At 35.2% G+C, this 12,953-nt stretch overlaps 5 protein-coding genes across 5 annotated transcripts; 3 read left to right on the forward strand and 2 right to left on the reverse strand. All coding sequences in view use genetic code 12, as the record gives it.

The window, feature by feature from the left end:
• Positions 1-841: 841 nt before the first annotated feature.
• On the forward strand, positions 842-2,266 carry GLK1 (glucokinase; the record flags this gene model as incomplete). The annotated part of the gene is made up of 1 exon (XM_049322261.1): positions 842-2,266. One exon carries the CDS (start codon positions 842-844, stop codon positions 2,264-2,266), a length of 1,425 nt encoding a protein of 474 aa, XP_049181693.1.
• Positions 2,267-3,132: 866 nt separating this feature from the next.
• On the forward strand, positions 3,133-3,972 carry PRE6 (proteasome core particle subunit alpha 4; the record flags this gene model as incomplete). Its single annotated transcript, XM_049322262.1, has 2 exons — positions 3,133-3,167; positions 3,255-3,972. 2 exons carry the CDS (start codon positions 3,133-3,135, stop codon positions 3,970-3,972), a joined length of 753 nt encoding a protein of 250 aa, XP_049181694.1.
• A 138-nt stretch (positions 3,973-4,110) lies between these two features.
• Positions 4,111-5,244, reverse strand: KGF56_001169 (multifunctional nuclease; the record flags this gene model as incomplete). The annotated part of the gene is made up of 1 exon (XM_049322263.1): positions 4,111-5,244. The coding sequence occupies one exon, from the start codon at positions 5,242-5,244 to the stop codon at positions 4,111-4,113; it is 1,134 nt and encodes a 377-aa protein (XP_049181695.1).
• Positions 5,245-6,829: 1,585 nt separating this feature from the next.
• On the forward strand, positions 6,830-8,389 carry ALK8 (Alk8p; the record flags this gene model as incomplete). The annotated part of the gene is made up of 1 exon (XM_049322265.1): positions 6,830-8,389. One exon carries the CDS (start codon positions 6,830-6,832, stop codon positions 8,387-8,389), a length of 1,560 nt encoding a protein of 519 aa, XP_049181696.1.
• A 282-nt stretch (positions 8,390-8,671) lies between these two features.
• Positions 8,672-9,688, reverse strand: CDC10 (septin; the record flags this gene model as incomplete). The annotated part of the gene is made up of 1 exon (XM_049322266.1): positions 8,672-9,688. The coding sequence occupies one exon, from the start codon at positions 9,686-9,688 to the stop codon at positions 8,672-8,674; it is 1,017 nt and encodes a 338-aa protein (XP_049181697.1).
• Between the last annotated feature and the right edge of the window lie 3,265 nt (positions 9,689-12,953).

Below are 12,953 nucleotides of genomic sequence, written 5' to 3' on the forward strand. Positions count from 1 at the left end.
CACTGATATTAGAACGAAACCCGGAATGGGTGCAAATTTTTTGCTTCTTTTTTATTTTATTTTTTAATTTTTTTTTTTTATCAGTATTGGTTCGGCTTTGTCTCGCCCCCACCATCATCACTACTATTAAGAATCGTAATTGTACCCAAATTTTATGCTTTTGATCCCCATTTTTCTCCAAACTCCAAAACAAGTTGTTGCCCCCAATCCCATTCGACCCAATTCCCCTATTTTTCAATTATTCTACCTCTTTTAGTACACTTTTTAAGTGCACCTGTCTGCCAATATCGGCTGTTTCGAGATGTTAGCGCATTAAAAGTGAAGTCATAAAACTTGTAGAAAACTTTAAACAAAATCTTGCAAAATGCCTTTTTCTCGGTAATGTTTCAATGTCAAAATCTTAGTTTACTTTGGACGTGTGACGGATAAAAGAGCGGATAGGGGGCGTACGGGGGGGGAGGGAGAGGAGGGGGGCTGGAAAGAAGATATAAAACGGACTTGAAATCTCTCTCCATCGAATTTTTTGTTCCATATCAATTTTACTTTGTACCTTTTCTTTTATATTTCCCTTTTCACACAAGCTTTGTGCAAAGTAAACCGAAAAGTTTTTTAACGAACAGATCTTGAATAATCCCTTTGTCACAGCGATCCCCTTAATAAGGTAATTGTTGTTGTTGTTTTTTTTTTAAAAGTTGTTCTTCAAATTGCTCTTTTGAATAAGCTTATCACAATTATTCATTGAGTTTTATTTTTTTGTTTTTTTTTTCAATTGCTTTTATATATATTAAGCTACTATTTTCCAAAGTAGTTGACTGGAAGCAGACTAAAAAGTAAAAGAAAAATGGGACTTTCAGAGAAACTTGAAGTTGCGGTGAGAGATATAGAGAATCAATTCTACTTAGATGATGATTTCTTGATCAAAGCTTCTGATTTTTTTGAAAAATCAATGAAACAGGGCCTTGCAGCTTCCAAACCAAGCAAAGAATGCATGCCAATGATACCAACATATGTTACAAGCTTGCCCACAGGTAAGGAGAAAGGCTTATATTTAGCTGCTGATTTGGGCGGTACCAATTTCCGTGTTTGCTCAGTTGATTTGAAAGGTGACCATACATTTGATCTTAAACAAAGCAAATACAAAATACCTAGTGAATTGATGCATGGTAAGAAAGCTGACGAGTTGTTCCACTATTTAGCTACAAAGATCAATGATTTCTTATGTGAACATCATCAAGAAACTACCCAAAAGAATGGCAAGACCTTAAAATTGGGTTTTACCTTTTCCTTCCCTGTAGAACAAACTGCTTTAGATAAAGGTACTTTACTCAGATGGACAAAGAGTTTCGATATCCCCGATACTGTTGGTAGAGATGTTGTTCAGTTATTACAGGCAAACTTGACCGTTTTAGAAGCTAACGTTAAGGTTGTTGCGTTGGCTAATGACACTGTTGGTACTTTGTTATCTAGAGCCTATGCTAATAATCCAGAATATACTCATGCAAACACCGTCATTGGGTTGATCTTGGGTACAGGTACTAATGGTGCTTATTATGCAACAATTGACGATATTCCTAAATTGAAAGGTGTCCCCGAAGGTACTAAAGGCATGGTAATCAACACTGAATGGGGTTCATTCGATAACACATTAGAAATCTTGCCCGACACCATATTTGATCAAATTGTAGATTCTGAAACTACAAACAAAGGCTACCACATGTTTGAAAAGAGAGTTAGTGGATTGTTTCTTGGGGAGATTTTAAGAGTTGCTTTGTTAGATATGTTTGAAAAGGGATTGATTTTCCAAGACTTGTACAAGGCAAGAGGCGGAAGTTTGCCACATAGATTAGTTGAGCCATGGTTACTAGACTCTGAAGTGTTATCATACATTCAAATTGACGATTCTACAAATTTGAAAATGTCAGAATTGATTTTGCAAAACACCTTGAGATTACCAACTAATGAAGATGAAAGAATAGTTATCCAAAGATTAACGAGAGCCATTTCTAAAAGAGCTTCTCAATTAGCTGCTATTCCAATCGCTTCAATAGTCAGAGTTGTAAAAGAACAATGGAAGGGTGATAACAGAGACTTGGAGATTGGTTGTGATGGTTCAGTTATTGAATTTTACCCAGGCTTTAGAGATGCTATTATGAAATCATTCAATGTGATTGATCCATTAAAGGGATCCAACAAAAAGGTTCATTTAAAGATTGCAAAAGATGGATCCGGTGTTGGTGCCGCTTTAGTTGCTGCTACGACTGAATAAAAGAAGAGAGAGAGAGAGAGAGAGAGAGAGAGAGACTGAGAGAGAGAGAGAAAGAGAGAAAGAGAATACAAGAGAGTTGTTGATGCTCTTTTTTTTCGATTTTTTTTCAAAAAAAAATTTATGTATAACGATTTTCTACTACATAGTAGGTTATGATAAATAGGACAAGTAATCAATAATGATTCTATAATGTTGGATGTTTGAGGGGTTCTAAAGACACGCTTTTTCATGAAATGGAATATACTCCCTGTTTTTCCCAATAGGGAATCGTTTACACTTGCCACAGGTTAAACATTTGTTAACAAAAACATCCTCTTTTTCATCCTTCTTCTTGGCTAAATTTTCGATATACATCGACATAGTCATTCCAGGGATTAGTAGTGAATGACACTTTTTGCAAATTGTTCTTTTCACTTCTGGAGAAATCTTGGAAACTGTTTTCTTAGCAATTAAGTCGAAATTCCGATCATATCCTCTAGCTAATGCACTTGCATGAGTATGAGATGGAGAAATCGTTAGAAAATTACATAATTGGTACAAATGGTTCAATCTTGAGTTATTTTCCCTATTGGATAGTACTTGTTTCGAGCTCAGTTTCGAGCTCAGTTTTCCTTTACTTACCATGCCATCTCCTCTTCCCTACACTCTAGTAAAAGCTTCTTTATTCACCTACCAAAAGCTCCTTTATTCACCTATTTGGTTTGTTAGTTGATCTTTTTTTTTTTTTTTTTTTTTTTTTTTTTTTTTTTTTTTTTTTTCGCATTCGGCTCTCCAGCGGCAAAGAAATGAAAAACTCAACTTTATCACAATTGACGTTGAGCAAGAACAACAACAACTACAACACTAATAAGAACCAGGCATAAATAATGAGTGGATACGATAGTGCCTTATCGATTTTCTCGTATGTTTTTAAGCCCGTGTCTACCAATTGCGGGGAGGGATTTTTCATTGTTTTAGGAGGATGACTTTATTAACCTATTTATTATAGACCAGATGGACATGTTTTCCAAGTTGAATACGCCTCTGAAGCAGTTAAGAGAGGAACGTGTGCGGTAGGGGTCAAGGGCAAAGATGTAGTTGTTCTTGGTTGTGAAAGACGCACCACACTAAAGCTTCAAGATCCACGAACTACGCCTTCGAAAATCCAAAAAATCGATCATCATATTTTATTAGCATTTGCTGGCTTGAATGCAGATGCAAGAATTCTTATAGACAAAGCTAGAGTAGAGGCGCAATCGCATAGATTGAATTTAGAAGATGCGGTAAGTGTTGACTATCTTACCAAGTATGTTGCTGGTGTCCAACAAAAATATACCCAATCTGGAGGAACGAGACCATTTGGTATAGCCACATTGATTGCAGGTTTTGATGAGTTAGACAATGTCCCAAAATTATATCAAACCGAACCCTCGGGAGTGTTTAATGCCTGGAAAGCTCATGCTATTGGAAGATCAGCTAAAACAGTAAAGGAATTCTTGGAAAAACAATGGAAGGAAGAATTGACTGAAGATGAAACGGTGAAATTAACGGTCAAGTCACTTTTAGAAGTAGTTCAAACTGGAGCAAAGAATATTGAAATTAGTGTAATGAGACCAAAGGGGGATATTTCAAAATTGACCCTTGATGAGATAAAAAAGTATGTTGATGAGATTGAAGGGGAGAAGGAAGCAGAAGCAGAAAAGAAGAAACCTAAATCAAAGGAATAAGAACTCGGGGAAAAATCCAGAGTAGAATAGGAAAAAAAAAAATACACAATTATTTTGGGTAAGTTTGACTTTTTGAAGGTAGGTAGGGGGAGGAGTGGTAAAGAAAAGGCTTTACTTGCTTACTTTTTCTTTACTTGCTTACTTTTTCTTTACTTTTTTATTAGCTGGTGCTTTTGTTTTCTCAGCTTTTCTCTTTTTATCATCTTTTGAGCTAGGAACAACTTTGAAAAACCCATCTAGTCTTCCTTGTACACCTGCTTTCAATCCCTTTTTCAATTTTTCAGCACCGCTTTTAATTCTATCCTGACTAAAACCTTTTTCTTTGACCATATATTCAATCAATCCATCTACATCGGGTTCTTTCCATTTTAGCTCAATTTCATTTGCAGGTAGTACTTCTGGTTTCAAGAACAATTGTCTTGCTTCATCGAATGGCCAGTTCTCGGGAACTTTGTATTTGGTCTTTTCTGGATTTTCTTTGATATACTTGATAATGTTTTCTAATGATCCGTGTTCTTTGATTAATTTATAAGCTGTCACTGGCCCTACTCCTTTAATGGTTTCGCAATAATCGCAACCTAATAGAATACACAAATCAATAAATTGTTCCTTTGTCATGTCTAATCCTTCAATAGCTTCTTTATAGCTAATTTGGTCAATTGGCATTTTTCTTGCTTCAGCAAAGGTCAAGTGTCTTAACAACTGCGGTGGTTCGTAACATAAAGTATCCATATCTTCACTTGCTGCAGCAAATACTTTACCAGTACGAGCTAATTCAGCACACTGAGCTTCTGCTTCACAAGGTGCATTAACATACGGTATACCCATCAATTCCAATAATTTTTTGGCTTCTTCATTTTGATCGCGACTCACACGAACTAGTCTTTTTTCATATTTCATTACTTCAGCAACCGTTGCTTCATCTTTTATTTGGTCCATTTGTTTTTGAGCTTCTTCTCTTCGAAGTAAACGTTTTTCCAATTCACCTCCTTTCAACACTGGTGGTTTCCCGTCAAACACATACACGGGTTTGATGTTGTTTTCAACCATTCGTATGGTTCGGTAAAATATACCGGACAAATGCGAGGTAGTTTCCCCATCTTCATTAGTCAATTGTTGGCCATCGGATTGTCTTACTGCAATTAGAAACTGATAAAGACACATTGAAGCGTCGATAGCGACTTTTCTGCCGAACAAGTTTTTCAATTGAAACTCTTTGTAGGCATGTGGAGAATGTTCTTTGATTAGTTGGTTTAGACCCTTGACACCCATATTTTGAAGCTGATGTATTAGATATGATCATATGAGTGGGAAACGATGCATCTTGACAAATTGTGCCTTGAGGAAAAACGCGTCGCGGCGCTACCGTGTTATTATAGAACACAATAAGTACACTACAATTTTATTCAACACCTTTACACTATGTCATATTCCAAAGGCAATCTTTATGATTCCATTAGGGAAAGCTGTTTTGGACCAATCGGGGGGGGAAGCTGATTTGGATTAATCAGGGGGCAATCTGATTTAGACCAACCAGGAGGCAATCTGATTTGGTGTGCCTCGCAATGTTGTAAATGTGTGTATAAAGTGTAAGGTGTATGTGTATAATGTGTGTTTATATGTTGATGTATATGGTGTATGTTTGTCTAAATTTGAGTGATGGTGCATAGAATCGAACATTTGGTCTATAATTAAATATTAAAGATCTAAACCTCTCATCTAAAGCATGGATTTATCCTCAATTATAGAAAAAATATGTATAATATCTCAATACATATATCTCAATACATAATATTTTAATCTCATTCATTTAATCTCAGTCATTTAATCTCAATGGTCAATTGTCAGTCTCAATAGTCAATTGTTCTCAAAAGCTGATTGAGCCTGTTCACATAGAGAGACTAGATACTTTTCTGATTTTACATCTTGTCTACACGCGTATTTGGTTTCTACAATTGCATCAACCACTGGATCAGTCCTATACAACTTCACATGATACCATACATATTGTAACTAAACTCTTTTGCAACAAATTGTAATCAAACTCTTTGCAACAAATTGTAATCAAACTCTTTTGTTGCCACATTGTTACCGAAATTTTTCATTGCAACACAATATAAAAAGTTTATCAAAAAACAATGCAAAACTTTGTCTCTAATTTGTTACCTCTTATCTACAATTAATCTCCGTTAACTAAAGTATTGTATTGAGTATGTACTTATAGTGTCACATGGCGTAGCCAACACCCATACACCCATACACCCATACTCTCCTACTCTCCTACTCTCCTACTCCCCTACTCCTTATTTCTACATACCTGCATTTCAACCTTGAGTGGTAGCGCATCACCCCTCTTTCGACACCCTCGAACGGAGTTATAAGATATACTCCATTTTGCATCTGTCCTTATAAATCCGTCTTCACGATTGTTTAAAAATGCACGACAAGAAAATCGAGTGCTTGAGTCTCCCTTACTGCCCCCTTCCCCTTCCCCTTTCCCTTTCCCGCTTCCCGCTTCCCGCTTCCCCCTTGAAATTTGCTTAAATTGTTGCTATTGATTCGGCTTTTATATAAAGGACTAAAGTCTTCACTGACTTGTCAGTATTACTTCTACCAAGCACTTTACTTTGTTTATTCTATTTTTTCTCCTGGGTACTTAAAAGTAAGTATTGATTTTGAAAGGTTGTATCGTTGTTATTGATCCCTTAAAGCTGAATTTGGTGTAATTTAAGAGCCTTTTTCTTGAAAAAAAGGAGAATAACAAAGTTTACGGTATAACCATCTTTTTATTAAAAGGATTGGTATAAGCTACTAGGTGTTGCTCGATAGTTTAGGTAGCTTGCTGTTATCATTGGATATGACTGATTTATTACTTTTCATTACACAATTTTGGTATATTTCTATACCAGCAGTATTTGTCGTTTGTCGCTTGGCCAAATACTTGCATTTACGGTATGTTATCAAGCAGTTGGGTGCTAAGCCGTTTACAAATGTTCGAAAAGATGGCAGGTTTGGTTTCAAATCTGGTAAAGATGCAATAAAGGCTAAAAATGAAGGAAGAGGCATCGATGACGCACAAGAACGATTCTACCTTGTTGATAATCCTCAAGTGCCCACATATCGCGAGTTGATATTTGGTACCCCGCTTGTGTTTACAAAAGATCCTGAAAATATCAAGGCTATGCTAGCTACGCAATTCTCCGATTTCTCGTTGGGCCACAGGTATACTTATTTCAAGCCATTGTTGGGTAAAGGCATATTCACTTTGGACCACGAAGGATGGAGAGATTCAAGAGCAATGTTGAGACCACAGTTTGCAAGAGAACAAGTTGCTCACGTTAATTCATTAGAGCCACATATTCAATTTTTGTTCAAGCACATTGATAAGAATAATGGTGAATATTTTGATATACAGGAATTGTTTTTCAGATTTACAGTCGATTCAGCTACAGAGTTTTTGTTTGGTAGTTCTGTTTCTTCATTGCAAGATGAATCCATTGGTTGTGATACCAGTAGCTTGGATTTTGCTGGTCGAAAGCAATTTGCAAAATCTTTTAACATTTCTCAGAACTACTTGGCCACAAGAAGCTTGATGCAAAATTTATACTGGTTAATTAATCCAAAAGAGTTTCAGCAGTGTAATCAAATTGTTCATGAATTTAGCGACTATTATGTGAAAAAAGTGCTTTCTTATTCACCAGAAGAACTTGAAAAAAAGAGCAATGGATATGTCTTTTTATACGAATTGGCTAAACAAACAAGGGACCCAATAGTATTGAGAGACCAAGCATTGAACATTTTGTTGGCAGGCAGAGACACAACAGCCGGTTTGTTATCATTTGCTATATTTGAACTAGCCAGAAATCCCGATTCATGGCAAAAGTTGCGTGAAGAAGTGTTGGACAAGTTTGGTCCAAGTGAATTACAAGATATAACTTTTGAAAATTTGAAGAAATGTGAATACTTGAAGGCAGTATTAAATGAAACTTTACGCATGTATCCTTCTGTTCCTAGAAATGCTAGAGTTGCAACAAAAAATACTACATTACCTCATGGCGGAGGACCCGATGGTGCATCACCTATATTCATTCCAAAATCAAGTACAGTTGTGTATAATATATCAGCATGTCAAATGGACCCAAGGTACTATGGAAAAGATGTGAAACTATTCAGACCTGAAAGATGGTGGGAAGAATCAACTAGGAAATTAGGTTGGGCTTATTTACCATTTAATGGTGGACCAAGAATTTGTTTGGGTCAACAATTTGCTTTAACTGAAGCGAGCTACGTTATAACTCGATTGGCTCAAACTTATTCCAAATTGGAATTGAAACCGGGATTCAAGTACCCTCCTCTTAAATTGTCCCATTTGACAGCTTGTCTTTATGAAGGAGACTGGGTCAAAATGGAGAAATGAATAAAAAAGTAAGTAAGGTTTGGTTTTGAAGCCTGTTTTTTTTTTTTTTTTTTTGGTTTTTTTTTTTGTTTTCCATATATGTCAGTATAGTCAGTGCTGCTCCACCATCTCGCTTCGCTCGATAGTTGGTTATGGTAGTAGTTCATTTTTTTTTTTTAGATATAGTTTTGCTATTAAAGAAAAGAAAAACCTAAAAATATAACTTAAGATAGCTATACTCTCTTTTTTTGAGCATGGGGGGGTAATAATGGATTGTTACTATAACAGCTATAAACCTATTAGTTAATGAGCAGTAGTAATGGTTTGCTGATGTTGCACCAGGTGTTGTTGCTGACTATTAATTTGAGATTGCCTGTTTGGATTTGACGCATTTTCCTTTAATGCAATCAATTGTTTAGCTCTAAAAGTTTCGTAATGAATTAAATTGGTAGTTTCAATTAAATCTTGCAAATGAGTTCTTGTAAGAAAATCTCTTAAAAATACAAATTCACATTGGCTTACATCTTCGATATTTATTGCTCCCCATTTTGTCTTTCTGCCTCTGACCATTTCACCTGTATCTAATCTAATTTCAGTTTCACTTCCTGCAATAGCAAAAGGAATCAATGATTTAATATCTTCATTCAATTGCCTTTCCTCTTCATAAAGATCTTCGGAATCGTATGGATATATATTGAACCCATACTTCATGAATTCAGATTGCAAGAGTTTTTTAAATTCGTTACGTTCTTCAAAAGTAAGTGAATCTGACTTTGCAATGATTGGCACAACATTAGCTATTTCACACAATTTCTTTAAAGCTTGAATGTCCAATTGTTTCAACTTTTGGCCATTTGGAGCGATAAAATACAAGATACAGTGAACTCTTGTATCAGGGAGATACTTTTCTCGTTGCGCAGTTAATTCTTTTCTCAAATACTGAGAATGTTGCTCCTTGACATATTTAACTAAAGGATCCCAGCATTTCTCATTATTGATTTGATCGCCAAATCCTGGAGTATCTATAACGTTAATATTGAGACGTACGTTATTTTCCAATAATGAATGTTGAGAAACCTTGATCTCAGTGGTCTTTTCAATTGGTTCATATGGAGACTTTCTACCATTGGAATTGGTGAGATTGGAGGAAAATAATGTATTGATCAAAGTACTTTTACCTAACCCAGAACGACCAACAACCATAATATTAAATTGGAAACCTCTTTTTAATAATCTATTCTCGATTTGTGTTGTGATTGTGTCAAATCCAACATATTTGCTTGGTTGAGTAAATTTCACTTCGGGTTCTGGATAAGACATACTGTTTTTTTCAACTCTAGAGTCTGGTATAGGTGTACAACGCAAGCAAGATAAGGGGTGTTGAAGTTGTGATTATGATTATGATATGTCCTGTTGACCTTTTTTTTTTCACCTCAAAGGCGCGCGCGTTGACGAAGATTGGTCTTGTTCAAAGTACACTACCGCGACACTATCGAGCGAAGCGAGATAGTGGAGAGAGACTATACGAGTGAAACGAGTCTAGTCGATAGTAGATAGATCAATACTATCGAGCGACACTATCGAGCGAAGCGAGATAGTGGAGCAGTCCTGTATGTATGGCTAAAAAAACCCGTGTGTTGCTAGTTCTAGTGTACTCCACTATCTCGCTGTGCTCGATAGTGTTTACACTAAACCCATTCATCAACGCGAGATGTGATATTATTGCTCTTTTTTTCCTTTGTAACGTAGTTTCTGAGTTTGGATGTTTCCAAGAGAAGAGGTTAGATAGAAGAGAAAGAGATGGATGAGTTAGTGCATTAGTCTAATTGACAATTGGTTAAGAAGCAATTGCGCGATAAGAGATATAACAATAGAATAAAGATAACAACAGAATAAAGATATAACAACAGAATAAAGATATAAAACACAACAGTAAAGTAAGGATAATCTGTCTTTTTAAAAAGAGGTAAGCGCATTGAAATTAGATTAATCGTAAATTATATAAAAGATGTGTTCCATTGTAAATCAAGAGGTTACAAGATTATTATTTTTTTTTTTTTTAAATTATTATTGTATACAATAAAATTGGTGCCTTGAAAAAAAAACATAGTTTTTCCTTTAGGTAGTTCACGTGATATAATTAAGTGCAATCAGGAAGATGACCCTATGACATCATTGAGTTACAAACTAAACCTTGAGGCTCTTACTTCCTCACTATAAACTAAAACACTAAAACATCAAAAAACAAAAGACTAAAAACATGAAACAAAAGAACTATAAAAACTGAAGAACCATTTTTCCTACTCCATTTTTAATCCGTGTTACTCCACATTTACTCTATTTTTACTTCATTTTTAGTATCTGTAAGGTGAAGCAAGTGGAGGTCACCTTGTTGAGAAGAAATCCTCTATCAAAGACAAGAGGGGAAGAGTGACTTTGAAACAAACAAACGGAAAAAAAAAGGAAAAAGGGAAAAAGAAAAAAGAACTCCGTAAGTTTCTCCTGGAATATTGGTTGTTTATCAAATGTAATATTTTTGTAGTTGTTCTTGTTAAAGTGGCAAATGCGAGGAAACACACAGGGTTTTGATTCCACATTTCTACATATCCATACACATTGATACAGATTGACAATGTTCTAGGTTAGTCCTGTATAGTCAATGTTCTAGGTTAGTCCCGTATAGTCAATGTTCTAGGTTAGTCCTGTATAATCTAGTGTGGTTATCAATAGAGAGAAAAATTCGTCATGATTTTACTATGATACATGCAAACTCTAATCTTAAAAATAAAGAAAATGAAGGTATTGTTTACTAGTTGGAGGTAACATCTTTTGGTGGGGAAAGCTGTGACTTGGAGGGGATATATATGGCCCCGGCTAAATTTTTGACTGGTACTAATAGTAGCGCGATTGTAGTTGATTCGATGGAAAATGAAATTGCACTTTCCTATTTAGGAAAGTTTTGTCCATAAGCTTTTCAAGTGACATTAACCTTTGACACCAAAACCCTCCCACCCCTCAAATGTTCAAGATTAAAAGCTTCATAACACTGTAACCGGTTATAATTTCGTGCCTTACCTCACAGATGCGAACTAAGTATTTTACAATATAGGTGAGGTGATTTAAAAAAGAAAATAGGTAAAATAAAAGAAAATTTTTTTTTCACTTTGCAGTGGCATGACAAAACAATCACCAATCACTAATCATCAAAGCATATGAATCACTAACAATCAAAGCAAAGCACCAAAGCACTAAAGCACTAAAGCAATCAATCGCCAAAGCACCACCACATTAAAACTAATACATAATAAAATTAATACAAGTGAGAGACGAATAAAGGGGAATGTTTCAAAATCAAATTTCCTTTGTGACCAGCTTTTTTTACATGAATATATAACTAGTAGTTAATGGGAATTAACAATAGTATCAATGGTATTTAATAGCTCTGCAATAGGAAGTAAACTTCCCTCTAATGATGTTCCCTCTAGTGTTGTTCCCTATAGTGTTGTTCCCTCTAATGTTGTTCCTCTAGTGTTGTTCCCTCTAATGTTGTTCCCTCTTAAATGTCTCTTAATATATGCAAAACTGCACATGCCAATGATGCTATTAAAGTTTCCACAATCGACGCAGTATCTCGCCGTAGATTCCCCCCGAGACAAAGCGAGGGAGCGCAAAAGTCGACCGAGAAAATATGTGGTTGAAAAAAAAAATATAAAAAGAAACTGTGAAATTTGACACTACCTATGCAAATAATTCCCTCAATTTCAAATTTTTCCCTCTCGAGGGAAAAAAAAAGAAAAGTTCAAAACAAAATGAGTAACGACAATAGGCGACGATGAGGAACAACAACAAATACAAAGACAACAAACGGAGGAAAAGAAAAGATTAAGAACTTTGGTACTAACAATCCAAAAAACAAAAAAAGGAAAATAAAGAAAAATTTTCCATTAAATACCACCACATCCAATTTATCACTAACTCTTAGTACCACAACAAATACAAAGACATAACTAAATAATACCACGTAGATACGATAATGAACCCATCCTCCGTAGTTGTGCTAAAAAAAATTTTTTTTTTCTCTATTTTTTTTTTTTTCTATTTTCTTTTTCTACCTTCGTAGGGAAAGGTACAGGTACAGTACAGGTACAATTAAAAGTAGTAATTTAATTTGTATTGTAATCATTTGTAGTAAATTGTTCACAAGTGGGTTAAAGTGGGTCGCAGAGTATATATATATATATACTACTGCTAATTTCTATATTAGAACCCAGTTTTTTCATCTCTTCTCTATAAACCCAATCCTATTACACTAATCAACCATATCAACCGTCTAGCAATCTGCTGACTTTTGCACAGTGACTTTTTGAGTCTGTTTCGGCAAAAAGTGTTTGAGTATCTTCATTTGTTAGAAGAATTTCAACAAAATTTTTAAAGTATTTCCACCCTAGTCTTCCTATTTCCTGTACAGGCTTTGAAAAGATACCCTTAGCTTGGTAATTACCAATTTTTTTTTTTATATCCTTTGTTTTGCATTTACTTCAAGCCGTATACATATACATTTGACAATATGGGTTACTAGAAATCC

Source organism: Candida oxycetoniae (genome assembly GCF_023343755.2).
Source record: "Candida oxycetoniae strain CBS 10844 chromosome Unknown scaffold3, whole genome shotgun sequence".
In the NCBI taxonomy this organism is placed as follows: Eukaryota; Fungi; Ascomycota; class Pichiomycetes; order Serinales; family Debaryomycetaceae; genus Lodderomyces; species Lodderomyces oxycetoniae.